Source organism: Triplophysa rosa, linkage group LG15 (genome assembly GCF_024868665.1).
Source record: "Triplophysa rosa linkage group LG15, Trosa_1v2, whole genome shotgun sequence".
NCBI classification, from domain to species: domain Eukaryota; kingdom Metazoa; phylum Chordata; class Actinopteri; order Cypriniformes; family Nemacheilidae; genus Triplophysa; species Triplophysa rosa.
The window spans coordinates 15,116,878-15,136,516 of NC_079904.1; the positions used below are offsets into that span (position 1 = coordinate 15,116,878).

At 47.3% G+C, this 19,639-nt stretch overlaps 1 protein-coding gene across 3 annotated transcripts in view; it reads right to left on the reverse strand.

The window, feature by feature from the left end:
* Positions 1 to 602: 602 nt before the first annotated feature.
* LOC130565700 (tumor necrosis factor alpha-induced protein 2-like) overlaps positions 603 to 19,639 on the reverse strand; it is a 38,037-nt gene continuing 19,000 nt past the window's right edge. For all 3 annotated transcript variants that reach the window (XM_057352694.1, XM_057352693.1, XM_057352695.1), the window contains exons 3-5: positions 2,845 to 2,997; positions 1,858 to 2,001; positions 603 to 1,416 (exon numbers count right to left, since the gene is read on the reverse strand). In XM_057352694.1, the coding sequence (XP_057208677.1) occupies positions 782 to 1,416; positions 1,858 to 2,001; positions 2,845 to 2,997 (932 nt within the window). In that variant the 3' untranslated portion in view covers positions 603 to 781. The remainder of the gene's footprint in view (positions 1,417 to 1,857; positions 2,002 to 2,844; positions 2,998 to 19,639) is intronic.

Consider the following 19,639-nt stretch of genomic DNA (forward strand, 5'->3'; position numbering starts at 1 on the left):
TGGTATCGTAGTCTAAATTCAAAATATTGGAGAGACAAGTTACAAGTAACGGTTCTTCTCAGTTTCTTTTGATTGTTACTGGAAGTCCATTCAGGGTCACAAAAATGCGCATGCACAGTAACGTTTGCTTATGTTGTTAAAATAAAACCGTCTATAACCAGAAGTCATTTTATTACTCAGACATCTTAAAGTCCCCGTGAACCGGAAGTTGCATTTTTACTTACGTATTTTGACACATTTCCGAGTGAAATGGAATTTTGAATGAGAAAAATAGTGGGCGTGGCTTTTGTCTTTCTCTGTGATTTTATTGGTAAAAACTATACTAATGTATAAAAACAGCCGTTGCATTTTGAAATGGAACTGGCAGCAGACTGACAGTTGAAGGGGAGGAGTTAACGGATGCTCCGCCCAAACCGTCTAACATACGTCATCTAAGATGGATAGTCATTACAGGACGGAAGTGCATTTTCAGATTTTAACTAAAGATTATGAGGGCACACGATTTTTAAAAACAGAATGACCCACATTGATAAACGATTTAAAATAAACGCTGTAATATTTCATGAAAAAATAGGCATTGTAATTTTTTTATTTCACTGGGACTTTAATGTTTAGAAGACACTAGACGTAAAATCTGAAACAAATGAGAACTGTAGATAACTAATGTGTGAATTTAAAGGTACAATCAAAATTCTGTTGTGAAAAGTGGAAGCCATTCATTTTTCCATTCCACTGAAGAGAAACGGGTGATACAAAAGCAATATCACTTGTAAATCACTACTTACCTTGGGTAGAACTTGGCAACCCAACTCAATAAGTAGTGGCAATCCTCAAAATCAATATCAGCTCTTGCCAGCTCTTGGAGTCTGGTGGAGAACGCCTGATGGTAAAGCAGGGCATACGTTCTGCAAATATCAAAGTCTGGTGGATAACATTCTCTCAACCTTCTGACCACCCTGAGCAGATCTTTTTGCACTTGCTTGCCCATTCGGCACACCTCTCTCTTTAAGGTAGTAGACAGGTTGTCCGCTGCATTCTCATTTTCATCTCCGTTCTTCATTCGTTCCTCCACAACAGTCTGGAGTAGTGAGTCATGGATCTCTCTGCACCTCGTTGGTCTCCAAGGTGGACGTTCATCATCTGCTAGTTTTTCCCAGCGTCTGTCTTGTGCCTCCTCCTGAAGTATGGAAGTCAATGCACTCTTGAGTTTCTCCTGGTTGTCCTCATTTAAGGACTCACGGATGATCATCCTCAAATACAAAATGAAGTCGTCATAATCTTTCTGCAACTTCTCTTCGTCTTCCTCCGCTCTTTCAGCTTCATTTGAATTTCCGAAGAGACGTTCCTCTGCTGCCACTATTTGCTGCTGTGCTTCAGCCAGGCGGTTCTGTTCCAGGTTCTCACTGAAGTCAAGGTCTAGATCAGTATGTGAGAGGAAAATTCATTTAATTCACTTATTCTGTTAAAGGGATAGTTTACCCCCCAAAAATTTCTGTCATCATTTATTTACCCTCTTGTCGTTCAAAACCTGTATGACTGAATTCTTGTGTGGAGCAGAAATAAAAAATGTCTTAGCGGTTTTGTCCAAACAATGGAAGTCAATGGGGGCCAATGTTGTTTGGTTTAAAATATCTTCGTTTGTTCTGCAGAAGAACGTCATGCAGGTTTACAATGACATGAGGGTATTTCATTTTTGGGTGAACGCTGTAATTGTTATGTGTGCAGTATGGTAGGCTATACGTGATCACACACAAACAGTAGCTTATTTATCTTTAAAATAAATGTACAACATTGTAAAGTTGCAATTGTTAAAATGTCTTTTAATTTTCAGTACATGACAACATTATCCTATTTTACCTGATAGCATGTCAGGGGTGCATTTTGAACTCTTCTTCTGTTTCATGAAGTCCAGAAATTTTAATTTATCTGATATTTTCATGTTTTTCACACGTCCCATCTCAGAATCACCAGCGGAATCTTCAGTAGTGTCAAGGGCCACTTCTAAAAGAGAATTATAGAAAATACAATAGACAAGTAATAACACTTTATAAGATATAATACCTACTTTATAAAAACAACCTCAGACCTCAGCTTGTCACAGTGCCTCCACCTCCCCATACGTCATCACCCCGCCCCTCCTGTTACGTTACACACACGTGACACGTTAACATGACAACACTATGGTGACCACGAGGGGACATGCTCGTTTCACTTAGTTTTGTTGTGGCCACGAGATATCACCTCGTGGGAACGTGATAATATGTTGTGGCAACGAGATACTAATTCGTGGGAACGTCATAACATGATGAGGCCACAACATATTAACTCGAGGGAACGTGATATGTTGTGGCCACGAGATCAGCTTGTGAGGTAACGATATCCTTATGTTGTGGCCACGCGATGTGAAGTCGTTCCCTCAAGATCCTATGGTGAGGGAACGACATCCTTTCTCGTGGCCACGACTTAAATGCGTGAACAGCCTGCATCTATTAGTGCCTGGAATTATCAGAAATAGATAGGACTATAATAATATTTATTTTTAACTAAGATATAGCGCGGAACTAATTAAAAAAACACACATTAGTTTCCTTTTAGTCGTTTTTATTTTTTCCTGTGATAAATGAATAGGTTTAATTGCAATATGGCAAGGCTGCACGATTATGTCAAAAGCATATTTTCTACATTATTCCCTTTGATATTGTAATTGTAATTATTAATGATGATTCGTTTCTACATTTTATAATGATTTCAAGGCTGCAATTTCGGCGTGGGATTGCGCATAATTTAAATCGCCTTAGAAATGTCTTTTAATTTTCAGTACATGACAACATTATCCTATTTTACCTGATAGCATTTCAGGGGTGCATTTTGAACTCTTCTTCTGTTTCATGAAGTCCAGAAATTTTAATTTATCTGATATTTTCTGTCTGTGATTGTTTTTCACACGTCCCATCTTAGAATCACTAGCGGAATCTTCAGTAGTGTCAAGGGCCACTTCTAAAAGAGAATTATAGAAAATACAATAGACAAGGAATAACACTTTATAAGATATAATACCTACTTTCTAAGAACAACTTTAACAGACATCAGCTTGTCACAGTGCCTCCACCTCCCCACACGTCATCACCCCGCCCCTCCTGTTACGTTACACACACGTGACACATTAACATGACAACACTACGGTGACCACGAGGGGACATTCTCGTTTCACTTAGTTTTGTCGTGGCCACGAGATATCACCTCGTGGGAACGTGATAATATGTTGTGGCCACGAGATGCTAATTCGTGGGAACATCATAACATGATGAGGCCACAACATATTAACTTGAAGGAACGTGATTGTAGCGAGGAAGGCGGGGCGAGAGCCGTGGGGCGAGTAAGGCGGGGCCGGCGGCGTAAGTGGCAACGAGTGTCAGCTGTGCGACCGCCGGTCCCCGCATGCCTCACGGGGGAGCTCGGGAGCATAAGAGGACGAGCGACCGGACCATCGAGAGAGAGGACCCGGGCCCGGAAACTGTTAAGTTTGTTTATGTTTGTGTGGCCGGCAGTCGACCGTGAGGTGGCTGCCGGCCTTTTATTCTTGGATTATTGTTTGTTTATTTTTGAATTAAAGTTTGTTAATGTTCGCCGGTTCCCGCCTCCTTCCTTCCCTACATTGAACTGTGTTACAGTGATATTATGTTGTGGCCACGAGATCAGCTTGTTGAGGTAACAACATCCTTATCTTGTGGCCACAACTTCGTATGTTAAAGGAACAACATCCTTATCTTGTGGCCATGACTTAATATGTTGAGGGAATGACATCCTTATTGTTACAGGCCCCGTGCAGAGGCCGTGTTGGCAGATTAGAAAGTCCCTGTAAAAACAGGAAAATTTGAGGAGACGGGAGCAAACGTGTCTGTGTCGCACCTAATTCCCAGCAATCGTCTATTCAATGTAGGGTTGTGTACCGAAAACCAGTGCCAATATGGCTCCGGTACCTATGTATCTGGTATGTAACTGGACCGAATCAAAACGTAGATTTCGGTGCCCCATTTCGGTGCCACTTAAATGCTGACTGAGCCGTCGATTGAGACATTAGCCCTCATTCACGTGAACGAAAGTCGGAAACCTCAGATAATACAAATCCAACACATCTTATACAATGGTTAAATGGATCGCGAATGATCTGTGATCCGCACGGATCGCGCGCGCCCCACGGATTGGAACGTGCATGACCTGTGGATTCATCATAGTGAAAGACAGTTTTAACGCGCGCTCTCATCTCCCTCCCTCCATCTCAGCGAGTTCAGCATTCATCACCGGGCACAGCCTTTAACTTCAACCGCCGCATAAGGCAAGTTTTAAAATGAAACTAACGTTAATTCGAAAGCATGTGACGCGTCAGTAATGCAAGCAATCACAATAAAACTGTGCGCGTTTAAAATCAATGAAGCGCGTGCTGCGTGCCGTGGAGCTCGTTCTTAACACAGTAACGCATTTGACAAGAAAGACAATCGAGACACAGCAGTGAAAGTGCTAAAACCTTATAGCATCTTTCAGTCTGATCTCTAGACATGCAGTCTGTCAAGCTTTTTACTCTGACTGCATGTATAGGCATATAATTATACTTATTCATTATACATATTGTCTGTTTTTAAAATAATGCACACATAATGCAGCCAAGAAGGCTCTCTGTAAATGGACTTTATTTGTTGATATATTCAACGCATTTTCTGCCCATATTTAATACAACTATGGCGAGCATTTAGTTGTAGCTGGAGGGTAAACGTAAACAGTAAACACTATAACATCTTTCTAGCAATGTTAGTGTACATCCTCATTTCACATTCACTTTAATTGTGAATTTGTTGTGTATTTCTATTACCTAATAAATATTTATTAATTTAACATTTTGTTCTTTAATGTCATCCACTGGTGTTTTGTGACTCTTTTTCAAAATGATCAATTTAGGCACCGTTTAGGCACCGGTACCGTTTTAAAAGTATTGATGTGGCACCGGTATCGGAAAAAACCCAAACGATACCCAACCTCAATTCAATGTCTTTTTTTCACATTGTAATTCAATAAAGCTTTATTCATTGTAATTTAAAAAAGCTTTATGCAGTAAAGCATATTTCTTTGTTTCTTAAAGGTACAGTGCGGGATGTTTTGTATGATCTATTAACAGAAATGCAATATAACATACAAAACTGTGTCTTTAGATGTGTATAAAAACCTTATGTAATGAAAAGTTATGTTTTTATTACCTTAGAATAAACCAGTTGTATCTACATAGGGAGCGGGCCTATCTACATGGAATTTGTTATGTTGCACAGCCATGTTTTGTACAGTAAGCTCTAACGGACAAACAGCTCTACAGAGCGCGTTTCGTATATGTTGGTCTTCTTCGTGTGTTTTTTTAGACGCAGCTTGCGTCATCACTGAGTTGAAGAAGCACAAAGTAGTAAGTCGTAGTAAGGAGAGAAGGAGGAGTAGTCGTCGTCTAGCTGAAGCAATTGATTGTTCCGTCTTAGAAGTTTTGATAAAATGGAGGACCATGCGTATTGTGCACAAGAGCCGACAGAGCGTGAATCTCCGTCGTCAAAGAAGCGCAAACGTGATGCTGCCAGATGAATTAGAGACAAACGGCGGCAGAAATCCAGGATAAACATCGGTGTATCTATTACCAGATGGAAGGTACTGTTGAAAGACAAATGTTTTCAAGGCGATGCCGAAGTTGCCTGTTTTCTGCTAGACTGGTAAGATAATTCAACATTTTCAATGTTTCCACTTTTTCAATGTTTACCAAACAACTGTTTTGTTGAAACGGTAACGTTAGCATTTTATACAAATGGCCATATAACCTCCGAATAATGTTTTCCGTCCCTGCGGTACGTACTCCGGTTGTTCCTGACTTTACAAAGGGGGAGACAAACGTCTACTAACTTACAGCTAACTGCCTATGTCGCTGTCAGATCAAACACTTTGAACAGTGTTGCTATTTACGATTAGCTAACTTTAGTTACTTCACTACTCTCAGCGTGTACTAGATAGCACGCAAGAAATATATCTAATTATAGAATTGTAACAGTAACTATCGCAATAGAATACATGTTAAATGATTAATAAATGTTAATATATTGCCTTACCTTTGTAAAGAAACATCGTTGCTTGTATCACTGCTATCCTGTAATGGTTCTGCCTTCTTATTTCTCAACTTCTAGTCGTGTGGCAGGATCGGGACAGAGCCCTTAGGTTTTATGTGAGAAAGCCATGAGTTGTTTGTTTTTACATCTCATGTGCTTTCTCATGTCTTGTCATTGGCCCCGCCCCTCTCGTTTCATGTATTGCTTCCCTGCCATGTCTAATGTTTCCCACCTGCCCTGTGTCATTATCCCTCGTTTGTCTTGCCTTTAAAATGCCCTCATGTTTCCTTGTCCTGTGCTCATGGATTGTGTATGTACGTTGTACCTTGTACCCTGTGCTACGTTTTTGTCCAGAGTTCCATGTTCCCCGTGTTTGTTCCTTGCGTCGTGAGTTCCTGTGCGTTGTGTTTATTTAATACCCTGCCTTGACATTGTGTCGCTTATTGTTTAGTTTTTCTTGCCCCATCGAGGGAAGTGTTTTGTTCCAGTTTTGCATTTTAGTTCGTCCATGTTTTGCCACCCCCTCGTGGGTTTTTCTGTTATTCGTTATTTGTAAAATAAAGTCTTTGTTAACCCCTTCACGCCTGCCTGCAATTGGGTTCTTTTCCTCATCTGTCGTGACAGAATCCACGAGCCATCACTGAACCCAGCAGGTGGTCATGGACGAGCCGGACGAAATGTTCAGGAGCCGCCAGGCTCACACCTTGTTCGGCTTTCGCCAGAGAGGCACCCTTGTAAAGACCTTTGCCATGGACTTCCTCTCCACTGCGCGCCACTCAGGGTTCAACGAGGCAGATTTGAAGGTCATCTTCAACAGCTGCTTTGACGAACCCTTTGAGCCTGCGGAGATGCGCAGGTTGAGACCCCTGGGCTTCGTAGATGAGCTCCAGATCGCGAGGAGTCCAGGGGACTGTACGTGGCGGAGTCTTCTACGGGGCTGGCGACGATCCCGGAGGGCCAGGCCCTGCTGCTCGGGGTTGTGGGACTCTCCGCACCCTCCACCTTGTCCGATGCAGCCTCTCCACCACCGGCTAGCCTCCATAGCAGGCGTGGACGGAAGGAGTCGTGGCACTCCCCGTCCGACTCCTCTAGCACGGAGCTAGTCGTGCCCCCCATCGCTTCCCAGCAACCGGCCACATGTCCTGTGGGCCGGTCCAAGAAAAAGAAGCCAAGGAGGGGGAAGCCCAGTCCGGTGCAGCTGGCATCCCAGCCGGTGATCCAGCCGGCGTCCAGTCCGGCGCAGCCAGCGCCCAGTCTGGTGTCCAGTCCGGTGTCCTGTCCTGTCCAGCCGGTGCAGCAGCCGGCATCCCAGCCGGCCTCAAGCCCTGTCCAGCCGGCCTTCCAGCCTGCGTCAAGCCCTGTCCAGTCGGCCTTTCAGCCGGCCTTCCAGCCAGTGACTCAGCTGACCTTTCAGGCGGTGGCTCTGCCGGCTTTCAAGCCGGCACCCAACCTTGTCCCCCCCAGGACTTTTCCCCCTAAGTCCCCCAGAACTCCACGCCCTCAAGCGCGTCCACGGACTAAGACTGTGCCTCCTGTGAACCATGTTTTGTCCCACCCCCCCTCCCATGTTCATTATTTTTATTGACCCACCCCAACCCATGTGTCATCCTGTCATGTCTGCCTTTGATTTTGTTTTCCATGTTGTGTCTGTTCTTGTCTATGTCCCAGTCTGTCATGTCTTGTTAGTCGACCCCTTGGTGAACACCTGGGGGTGTTCATTAAGGGGAGGGCTCTGTCACGGTTCTGCCTTCTTGTTTCTGAACTTCTAGTCGTGTGGCAGGATCGGGACAGAGCCCTTAGGTTTTATGTGAGAAAGCCATGCGTTGTTTGTTTTTACATCTAATGTGCTTTCTCGTGTCTTGTCATTGGCCCCGCCCCTCTCGTTTCATGTATTGCTTCCCTGCCGTGTCTAATGTTTCCCACCTGCCCTGTGTCATTATCCCTCGTTTGTCTTGCCTTTAAAATGCCCTAATGTTTCTTGTTTCTTAATGTCCTGTGCTCGTGGATTGTGTATGTACTTTATACCTTGTACCCTGTGCTACGTTTTTGTCCAGAGTTCCATGTACCCCGTGTTTGTTCCTTGCGTCGTGAGTTCCTGTGCGTTATCCTATAGCTGTGCCTTGTTTGTTTATTTAATACCCTGCCTTGACGTTGTGTCACTTATTGTTTAGTTTTTCTTGCCACATCAAGGGAAGTGTTTTGTTCCAGTTTTGCATTTTAGTTCGTCCTTGTTTTGCCACCCCCTCGTGGGTTTTTCTGTTATTCGTTATTTGTAAAATAAAGTCTTTGTTAACCCCTTCACGCCTGCCTGCATTGGGTTCTTTTCCTCGTCTATCGTGACATATCCGCTGTCTCAGTAGACGACATCTTTTTTTACTGTTGCGGCCACCGTCGTACTTAGAAAGGGAGGGGTGAGCAAATACTGTAACTCAGAGATTCGTTGCAAAACTATAATACAACGCTAGTGGCCGCTGATTTTCAAGAACTGCACCTTTAATGCACAAATATTATTTTCTTTTTTCTTTGCCAAAACAATGCATATTTCACATCTACGGTTTTCCCATTTTTTACAAACAAAAACATACATTTCAGATTTTCACTTTGCTTCTTTAAATCTACTCAGACAATTCAAAAGTTATCTTACGCATATAAAATCATCACACATGACTGAACATGTAACGCCTAAGAACCTGATAAATATATGTAAACCATACACATTTAACATTCAAGTTACTGATTTTATTATCAGATCTGCCATCATGTTACATTAACATTATTTCTTTCTTCTGCATCGGCAGGAAATATAAAATGTCTATTTGAAACATTTGACTGGAAAAGTGCATTGATTTTTATGTCACATCTGAACTCTAATTAACCAACATAAATATAATATGAATAAACATAGCGAACATAACAACCTGGTAACTGGAGCCTGTATGAATCAAATTAAATTAATTTCATGATCATATCACAAACGTTCATTCCACAGCATCCACAAAATGGCAGAGGATCAACACATGTTCAATATCTTCACAAATCGGAATATTTATATAAACATACACATAGGAATTAAATATGACTCGTGTGCATATAATTTGTCAGCAAGACGTTTGTGACAAGCAGAGCGGGACGAGGGCCGTGATGCGAGTGATAACGAGCTTGTCACAGCATCCTCTCTCGTCCCGCTCTGCTTGTCACAACGTTGTATCATCTAGCCATATATTTGTGGCAGATGTGCAAGGGACTTGGTAAACTCCATTCTGAGGCGCTAGCGGAAGTAACTTCTTGAGTTTTACTGGCGGTTGGCAAACCAGCTTATAGGTGCATTACCGCCACCTTATGAACTGGAGTGCTAGCGGAAGTAACGATACACTGCTTCGCGGCAGAACGGAAGATGCGTGACGTCATGTGAAAAGGGCGTATTCCCAGCAATAGAGGGTATGCATTGACGTCACTTTCCCAAGTGAACACGCCGGGACACGCTCCCTTGAGTGGTAAACCTAAGGCAAAATGGCAGCATTCAATAGGAGGAACAAAAACAGGGACTAAAACACGCAATTATTTGCTGAAACTACAAGCAGCTGGACTCGATGGTGATCCTTACGACTACCTTATGACTTACAAAGGAATCAGGTGTTCTTAGACACTCAAATGTTGCGTGGAATTGCACTTCCTGATATTATAACCATTCATTTTGCCCAGTGTTTTACCACTCAAGCAGGCGTTCCGGCGTGTTCATGTGGGAAAGTGACAACACGTGCACACGTTCTATTGTGAGGGCGCAGGAGCACACTGTTCCTCTGTGCAAGTCCTCAATTCATTTTCAAAATAAGAGTCCCGATTTCACTCAGCAATAAACAATGGTTTACACTTGACAGTTTTAAACTTCCTGTTACATTTGATATATAAACTATTAGCAAAATGAAAAACAGTATATGGAAAGTAAACTTTTCCTTCAAGAATCACAATACACAAAATGTGTACATACTTTAGGGCAGTGGTCACCAACCCTGCTCCTGGAGATCGACCGTCCTGCAGACTGCAGCTCCAACCCTGCTTCAGCACACCTGTCTGTAATTATCAAGCAAACCTGAACACCTTGATTAGATAGTTCAGGTGTGTTTGATTGGGGTTAAAGCTGAAATCTTCAGGACGGTCGATCTCCAGGAGCAGGGTTGGTGACCACTGCTTTAGGGTGTCACACCCTCCCTGACAAAATTAAATAGGCTCCAGTTACAAAAACTCACACCGTACAAGGTTACTCAATAGGCGGCCCGCGGGCCACATCTGGGTCGGCATGACATCAACGCACGAGAACGGACGGCTCGAAATCACATGAAGCACTCTGACCTCGCATAGCTCTCGTGGTACTCTGTCAGCCAATCACAAGATTGCTGGTGCAAAAATGCAAACGGCGCAGCTTCATTGACAGTTAGTGACAAGGGGTGACAGCGAAATCATGGCGAGTGTGAAAAAGAGAAAAGTAGACACAGAAAATAGAAGATTCAATAGTGAATGGACTGAACAGTTTTGTTTTGTTTTGCCTGACTACCACAATGCAAAGCCAATGTGTTTATTATGCACACAGACCGTGGAGGTCTGTAAGGCTGATGACATGAAACGGCATTTCAATGCATTGCACAGCAATTTCAACTGCAGTTATCCAGAACATTCTGAAAGCCGCAAACAGAAGGTAACACAATTGGTGGCCGCTTACAAAAAGTCAGTTGCTGTTATTCACAAAACCACACCTGTGCAGGAGAATGCAACCGCAGCATCCTTACGTGTGGCTTGGAACCTTGCAAAGGCCAAAAAGCCGTTCACTGACGCCGAATTAATCAAAATCTGTACAATTGACATGGTGGATGAACTTCTAAATCACGACGCGAAAACAAAGTAAATGGTAACGGAGCTATTACAGCAGGTGCCATTATCCGATTCCACGGCAACAAGAAGAGTGGAGGCATTGGCGGGTGAGTGCTTGTCTAATCTGTTATCCGACATAAAGAAAGCAGAAGCCATATCGCTCGCAAAAGACTCGTCTTGCGACCGAACCGACATTGAACAGCTGTCGGTGTTTGTCAGATTTTGTCTCGGAAAGGATTTCCAAGAAGAGCTGCTTTGTTTGTTGTCGATACATGGGCGCACAACCGGCGAAATACTTTTTGATGAACTAACGGAGTTCTTTAAAAAGAATGAATTGGATTTGAGCAAAGTTGTGTCTGTCGTTACTGACGGGTCTCCCCCAATGGTTGGACATCACAAAGGCCTGATAAGCAGACTAGCTGCTGTCAACTCGACACTCATGGCATTTCACTGCATAATTCATAAATCGGTGTCGTGCACCAAATTGTCTGGAAAATGAAAGAGATAATGGATACTGTGATGAGGCTGATAAACTTTATTTGCGAGAGCTCGAGTCTGCAACATCGTCTTTTCCGAGCTTTACTGGAGGAAATGTCTGCAGTACGGCATGATCTTTTGCTGCACAATGATATCCGGTGGCTAAGCAAGGGTCATGTGCTGGAGAGAGTGTGTGAACTTTGTACATTTTTAAGTAGCATCCAAAGTCAGAAAGAAGAGGATTTTTTTAGGTTTTTGAACGACAGCACAGAGATGGGATACTTGAGTTTTTTGTGCAATATCATGTCTCATCTAAATCAGCTTAATTTGCATTTGCAAGGCAAGAACCACACTATTGCAGACATGCACGAAGCTGTTGAAGCTTTTCGTTTAAAACTGACTCTTTTTGAACGGGATCTTCAAGGAAGAAAGCTACACTTTCCACATTTGCAACAGCATTGCGAGAAACACCCTATTTGCGAGAGGACCCGCTAATGCATGACTTCATCACGAGACTGGCAGATAATTTCAAGGAGCAATTTGGGAGCTTTAACTTGTCGAGTGAACTCCTTCTCTTCCTAAGACATCCATTCTCAGTTCCAGCAGATGGACTGTGGACTGCTGAGGCTAAAAGCCTGATTCCATCCTTAGATGAAGAATCTTTACAGCTGGAGATTTTGGAAATGTCAAAGTCTGATTTACTCAGAGAGCAACACAAGGCATCTAATGTGAATGACTTTTGGACCAAATTTCTTTCTCAAGATAAATTCAAGAGCAGCTATGTTAGAGCTATGTTGTGGATAACCCAGTTGGTACCCGGCCTAAGGGGCAGGGCTGCTCTGCCCAGCCCACCCACAGGAGGTGCTTGCTTAGTGATGGATGGAATGCCTGTTCTTCACCCAGTGGGGGAAGAAGGGGGGCAAAAAATAGCACGCTGACCCACCTAGGAGGGAGGAAGGTGCTTTCGCAGGCATACGCCCTACCGGCCACCAGTCTTACCTGATGCCCTGCTAGACTCGAGCTGATACCGGTTTTACGCGGAGGCTGTAGAACCTCGCGAAGGTGTTGGGCATAGCCCAACCCTCAGCTCTGCAGATGTCTGCCAGAGAGGCGCTTTGAGCCAGTGCCCACGAGGAGGCTATACTCCGAGTGGAGTGAGCTCTCACTGCCAGTGGGCATGGGCGATCCTAGGACCGGTACGCCGTAGTGACAGCGTCCATGATCCAGTGCGCCAATCTCTGTTTGAGACAGCCCTCCCCTTCTGCTGATCTCCAAAACAGACAAAGAGCTGCTCAGAGCTCCTGAGGCTCTGTGTGCGGTCCAAGTAGAGGCACAATGCGCGTACTGGACACAACACGGATGGGGTTGGGTCTTCCCGCCTGTAAGTTCGCCACCTGGTGTCTAGGGGGAGTGGTGGGAACTTTGGGCACGTAGCCGGGCCGGGGTCTCAGGATAGCGTGAGAGTCACCGGGCCCGAGTTCTAGGCAATCTGTGGACATGGAGAATGCTTGTAGGTCCGCTACCCTCTTGAGCGCCATCAGGAGAGCCGTCTTCATCGTGAGGTGAGAAAGAGCGGCATCTCTGAGGGGCTCGAAGGGGGGCCTCTTGAGGCCCGCACGTACCGCATCAAGGTCGCAAGAGGGTGCGGAGCGCGGACGAGGCGGTAGCCTTCTCGCCCCCCTTAGGAACCAAATGATCAGGTTGTGCTGTCCTAGAGATTTACCAGAAACTGGGTCGTGATGAGCGGCAATGGCGGCTACATACACATTCAGTGTGGAAGGGGAGAGATTACTCTCGAGTCTCTGGAAGGACAGCACATTCCCGATCGAGCAACTCCGCGGGTCTTCTCTTCAAGAAGAGCACCAGGAAGAGAAGAGGCACCACTTATAGGCGTATAGCCGCCTAGTGGCCAGGGCCCTAGCCTGAGTGATGATCTCCTCGTCCCGTCCAGGGGCCAGACATGGAGGTTCCAGAGGCCTGGGATGCCATAACGTGCCCTTCCCCTGGGAAAGCAGGTCCTTCGTCAGGGGAATCGGCCAGGGGGGAGATGTCGTGAAGAGCATTAGCTCTGAGAACCAAGTCCGGTTGGGCCAGTACGGCGCAACTAGTAGCACTTGATGCTCCTCTTCCCTGACCTTGCACCGGATCTGTGCAATGAGGCTCACTGGGGGGAAGGCGTACTTCCGCTTGTCCCACCACCAGCTGTGCGCTAGAGCTTCTGTGCCGAGGGGGGCCTCGGACAGGGAGTACCCTAGCGGGCAATGGGTGGTGTCCAGGGAGGCAAACAGGTCTACCTGAGCCTGCCCGAACTGTACCCAAATGAGCTGGACTGCGCGGGGGTGGAGTCGCCACTCTCCACGAGGCGTCAACTGACGAGAGAGCGCATCGGCTGTCTGGTTCAGGTCGCCTGGGATATGTGTGGCTCGCAGGGAGCTGATCACCTGTGGACTCCACAGGAGGAGGCGTCGGGCGAGTCGTGTTAGCTGCCGTGAGCAAATGCCACCCTGGCGGTTGATATACGCAACGGCAATTGTGCTGTCCGAGGTTGTAGCCCCTTCAGTGCAGGTAGCACATCCAACAACTCTAGGCAGTTGATATGCCCGCGCAGGCAGGGGCCCGTCCATCGCCCCGACACTGCGTGCCCGTTGCACACGGCACCCCAACCCTGCAGGGAGGCATCTGTAGTCACCACGACGTGCCTCGTGACCTGCCCGAGAGGGACCCCCATCCGTAGAAAGGTCATTGAAGACCAAGGGGTTAGGGTGCGTCGGCAGAGAGGCGTAATCACCATCCGCCTGCTGCCGGTGTGCCACGCTCTCCAGGGAACGCGACTCTGTAGCCAGTGTTGGAGCGGTCTCATGTGTATCAACCCGAGGGGTATCACCACCGCCGAGGATGCCATGTGCCCAGGAGCCTCTGAATTTGTTTCAGGGGGACCGCTGGCTGCTTGAAATATTCCAGGCAGTTCAACACTGACTGAGCGCTTTCTGTAGTCAGTCGCGCTGTAATGGAGACAGAGTTGAGTTCCATACCAAAAAAGAGGATGCTCTGCACAGGGGAGAGCTTGCTCTTTTCTAGGTTGACCTGTGGTCCCAATCGATCTAGGTGCCGAAACACTGGGTCCCTGTGTGTACATAACAGATCTCGCAAGTGTGTCAAGATGAGCCAGTTGTCGAGATAGTTTAGTACCCGCACACCTCTCTCCCTGAGGGGAGTGAGGGCGGCTTCCACGATCTTCGTGAAGACTCGTGGGGACAGGGACAGACCGAAAGGGACGACTCTGTACTGATATGCCCGACCCTCGAAAGCGAACCGTAGGAACGGGCGATGACGAGGGAGAATCGGGACATGAAAGTAAGCCTCTTCAGGTCGATTGCCATGAACCAATCTTGACATCTGATAGATGCCAGGATGTGCTTCTGCGTGAGCATCCTGAATGGCAGCTTGAGTAGGTGCCTGTTCAGGGTACGCAGATCTAGCAACCCCCGCTTTTTTGGGGACGATGAAGTACGGGCTGTAAAACCCGTTGAACATCTCAGCTAAAGGGACGAGCACGATCGCTTCCGGAATTGGATCGCGTAGCCGAGACGGATCGTATCCCGTAGTCACCGTGACGGTTTGGGAAGCTCTTGTCAGGCTCCCAGGGACCAAGACAGGGAGGCTAGGGGTACGTTCTGCTTCATCGACCTCCTGGGGGGTGGTTCGATGGCTGGCAGTGCGGATCCCTCGCCGTGGGGAATCCCCCTGCCTGGTGATGATGTAGCACACCGCACCGTCGATTGAGAGTGCTGAGGGCTGCTGATTATCCTCGACATTGGGTCTCGCAGCAATGTTGAGTTGCCAAACACTGTCGTGTAGAGAGTGAGAGCGGCTGTGATAAACACCCAGACGATGATGTAGCACAACGCACCGTCGATTGAGAGTGCTGAGGGCTGCTGATTATCCTCGACATTGGGCCTTGCCGTGATGCAACGTTGAGTTGCCGAACACTGTCATGTAGAGGGTGAGAGCGGCTGTGATAAACACCCAGAGAGAGAGGAAACTCTTAAAAGTGGGCTGTTGGGACGGGGCAGGAACCATCCCGGATCGACCAACCAGCGATGGAATGGCTGTGTTCGGGCCGATGGTATTCTCGATCTCCCTGGGGTCTTCCCATGAGGGCCGCTTTGGCTTCCGCCGTGGCTGCTGATGGGGTGGTGGTCTCCTCTTCGACGTCTTCTTCCGGGGGGCCGCCTGAGTGGGGGCGACGCCTGAGTGGGGGCGCCGGAGCCGGAGGGTGTCGAAGAGGACCAGGGCTGCTGGGAAGCAGAAGGTGCATGAGATCTTGACGGCTGGAGGGCGGCCGAATCGCGGCGGGGGAGGATATGCTTGATAGCCTCTGTCTGCTTCTTTGCTGTCGAGAACTGCTGCTCGACAGAATTACCGAACAGCCCCCCCTTGCGAGATGGGAGCATCGAGAAAGCGGACTTTCTCAGCATCACTCATGTGTGCAAGGTTCAGCCAGAGGTGTCTCTCCTGGACCACAAGTGTGGACATCACCCGACCCAGGGCCCGCGCGGTCGCCCGTAGAGCGAGGTCGGTGATGGCGCAGAGTTCCTGCATAAGCGCTGGGTCGGTCTTACCCTTGTGGAGCTCTCTCAACGCCTTGGCCTGATGGACCTGCAGGATGGCCATAGCGTGGAGAGTGGAGGCAGCTTGGCCCACAGCAGAGTAAGCTCTCGACACCAAAGATGCCGAAAAACCTACATGCTTTGGACGGGAGTCTAGGTCGAGCCCCCTTGGGGACATCGACGTATCCTCTAGCTGCCCCACCATCGAGGGAAGAAAGGGCGATGGAACTAGTTTGACGTGCACGCGCCGAAAGGGGGCGTTCCAGGTCTTACTAAGTTCCTCATGCACTTCCGGGAAAACACGGCACTGGGGGCCGTACCTCAAACCCGAGGTACCATGTATCCAGCCGCGAGCGTTGGGAGAGGCAGTGCGGTGCACTGCAACCCAATGCCGGCGGCCCGGGAAAGCATGGCTGACATTTCGACGTCCGCTTTTCCTGGGCTCGACCTCCCGAGGTAGGGAGCTCCGAGGAATCATCGGAGTCAGATGCCAGTAAGTCACCCTCCAATGCTGCAAGGGACATCTCATCATCACGCACCATTTCCGAATAAGTGGTTGAGGAACAAGACGGTGGGACCGCCTCATGGGGAATGGTCAGACGAGCGAGACGAGGTGCGAACGGTCCGCGAGCCGGTGGCTGACGGATTGGCGCTCACAGTAATCCTCATATCACCCTCGCTGCTCGCCATAGCAGACGGCAGGGCCGTGGCCACTGCTGTCACGGAACGGGAAGCAGACGAGGTGGTGGCTGAGTCCCGTGGAAACACAGCCACCTGTGACGCAACGTCTGAATCGTCACCCGCCCGCAGTATGGGCAGGATGTATCCACAAGGGCTGCCCCAGCGTGTTGGAAGCAGACATCGTGTCCATCCCCCTCCTCGATGAGTGTGTTGCACCCACGAGAACAGCAGGACATGCCACGCTGGAGAAATTTGCTCTTTTAGAGAAATAAACTCAAACACTTCTGGAACTGCCGAGACGCCCAGGGGAAGTCACTGCAGGAAGGGACAGTCCGCTGCACCACGTCGTAAGATTCCAGCAGTAATTCGGCGTAGAGTTTGTCGGCGTAAGTCGACATGTGTGAAGGCTCCGAAGAACAAAAGGTGAATGAATGCAGCACGCCATCTCCCTTTTATACCCGGATATCCGGGGGCAGAGTCCGGCATGCAAACTTCATTCGCCAATTTCATTGGCCTTTTCTAAACTAGTCAGAAGTTGATAGGTTCTCAAGAGCGAACCCCATCTGTCGGTTCAACACAACATCGAGAGACCGACAGAAAGGGAAATATATATTTATATTCTGACTTTTTTAACAAGAACAACAGCAAAAGCAATCATAATAATAATAAATTTACATTTAGTCATTTAGCAGACGCTTTCATCCAAAGCGACTTACAGATGAGGGAAACAATGAATAATAATAATAATAATAACAAAAATAATAGCAGAACAAACATTGCAGTTATCAAATTATAGTTGGTGGCCCTTGACTTTCTATTGTTGGTAGAATTTGGCCCTTGGTGAAAACTATCTGAGGAACCCTGCCGTACACTTACACATCTTTCCACTTTTCTTTTTCTTTCTTGCCATTGTTCGGTCCAGTTAAATCTCTCAGCGGGGTTCCCTTGAGGGTGATGTTGTCTAGTTGTCTATACTTGGTTGGCAGAACAAGCTGTTTCCTCCCAGCCACGTACCTATACAGGCACCCATCTTCCAAAGACAGCTTGCTCCACTCTCTTAGCCAGTTTTCTGGCTGGACCCGTCACCCTTCTCCTACTGTCTTAATCTGGCACCTCATCTGTCTCTTTCATCTCCATTATTTTACAGATCACTGGATCGTCCTTTTGAGCTTTGGCAAGTTCAACCTTGTTTACAGGCGGCAACAAGGGAGCAGAGGAGAATTGGTCTATGTCTGCATGAGCCATAATGAGTGCTGCAATCCAAGCCACATCTTTCTTCCTGGTGGCATGAGTCCCATCCCAGACCACTCGTATCACCTCTGTCGACAGGTCCTCTGTGCACCCTGCAACATATTTCTCCACATCACGAGGAAGGAGTGATAGTGTGTCGGCATCAATGTTCACTTTTCCGGGCCTATGTTTGATATCAAAGTGAAAATCTGACAGTTCTCCCACCCAACGATGGCCTACTGCATTCAGTTTTGTAGTGCTCATAACAGGTTAAAGCGTTTTTGTAAGTGTAGATGGAAAAGTGAGGGGCATAAATCAAATAGTCCCTGAACTTCTAGCATACTTCCCACTTTAATGCAAGAAACTCCAGCTTCCCACTATGCAGTTAGTTCTTTTCAGTTGGAGAAAGAGTCCTGGAACCATATGCGATGACCCGCAACCCTCCATCCTGGTGCTGATAAAGGATGGCCCAGAGGCACTTTTCTGATGAATCAGTATGTAGCACGAATGGGAGGTTGAAGTCCGGGTAAGCCAAGACAGGGGGAGTACCAGCATGTCAATCAGCAGGTCGAGTGTTTTCTGGTGCTCACTGGCCCATTCCACTGGTGTTCGAGAGGGCATCTGGGGACCCTTTCTCTTCCCTTGACTGGATGGATGCATTGTTGCCCCTGGCTGAGACTGAAGTAGTTTGTAGATTTCACAGGCCTCCCGTGAAAGATCTTGTATAAATGAGCGATAATATCCAAGGAATCCAAGGAGTCTACGCAGCTCTCCCACTGTCTGGGGCCTGTGACTCTTTAGTGCTACCACTGCTTCAAGATCATGAGGGTCTATTCTCACTCCTTTGGCCGACACTAGGTGACCCACATACCAGACTTCCTGGCGGAAGAGTTCACACTTCTCAGGCCTCAAGTTTTACTCCGTGGCATCTAAGAGTCTGGAGAACTTTCCAGATTACTTCTACATGTTCCTCAAATGACCGGGCATAACACAACGTCATCAAGATACGGGACACAGCACTCATCCCTGAGCTCGTCCAGCATCCCCTCCATGCTGCGCTGGAATGCTGCAGGTGCATTGGACAGGCCGAATGGAATTCTCACCAACTCATATAGCCCCCACAGGGTAATAAAGGCGGTCATGTGTCTCGAAACCTCGACCATGAATCCCTGGTGGTAAGCTTTTCCCTGGTAGAAGATGCCATACCAAGAATACCCTCCCAGGGTGTCAATCAGGTCTTGAATCCTCGGCAAAGGGTGCCTGTCTGGTACGGTCTTCCTATTGAGGAGGCAATAATCCACACACAAACGCAGTTAGCCTTCCTTTTTCCGAACACAGACTACTGGGGCGGAGTAAGGGGACTGAGATTTTACAATCCACCCTTTTGCTATAAGATCTTGGATATAGTCCTTTACTTCTTTGAACAAAGGTTTGGGTATTGAGGAATAAACCCGTTGTACTGGTATGTCATCTTTAAGATTGATGGACATTTGGAGACTCGGAATGCAGCCAACATAATTTCTATCCCAGCCAAAGGATGCAGACTCCTCGTGCAGCATTTGCCTAACCACTGCTTGCTGATCCTCATTCAGATGGCTGAGATTGACAGGTGGGTGCCACAAGGTTGAGCTTTCATTCACCACTGCC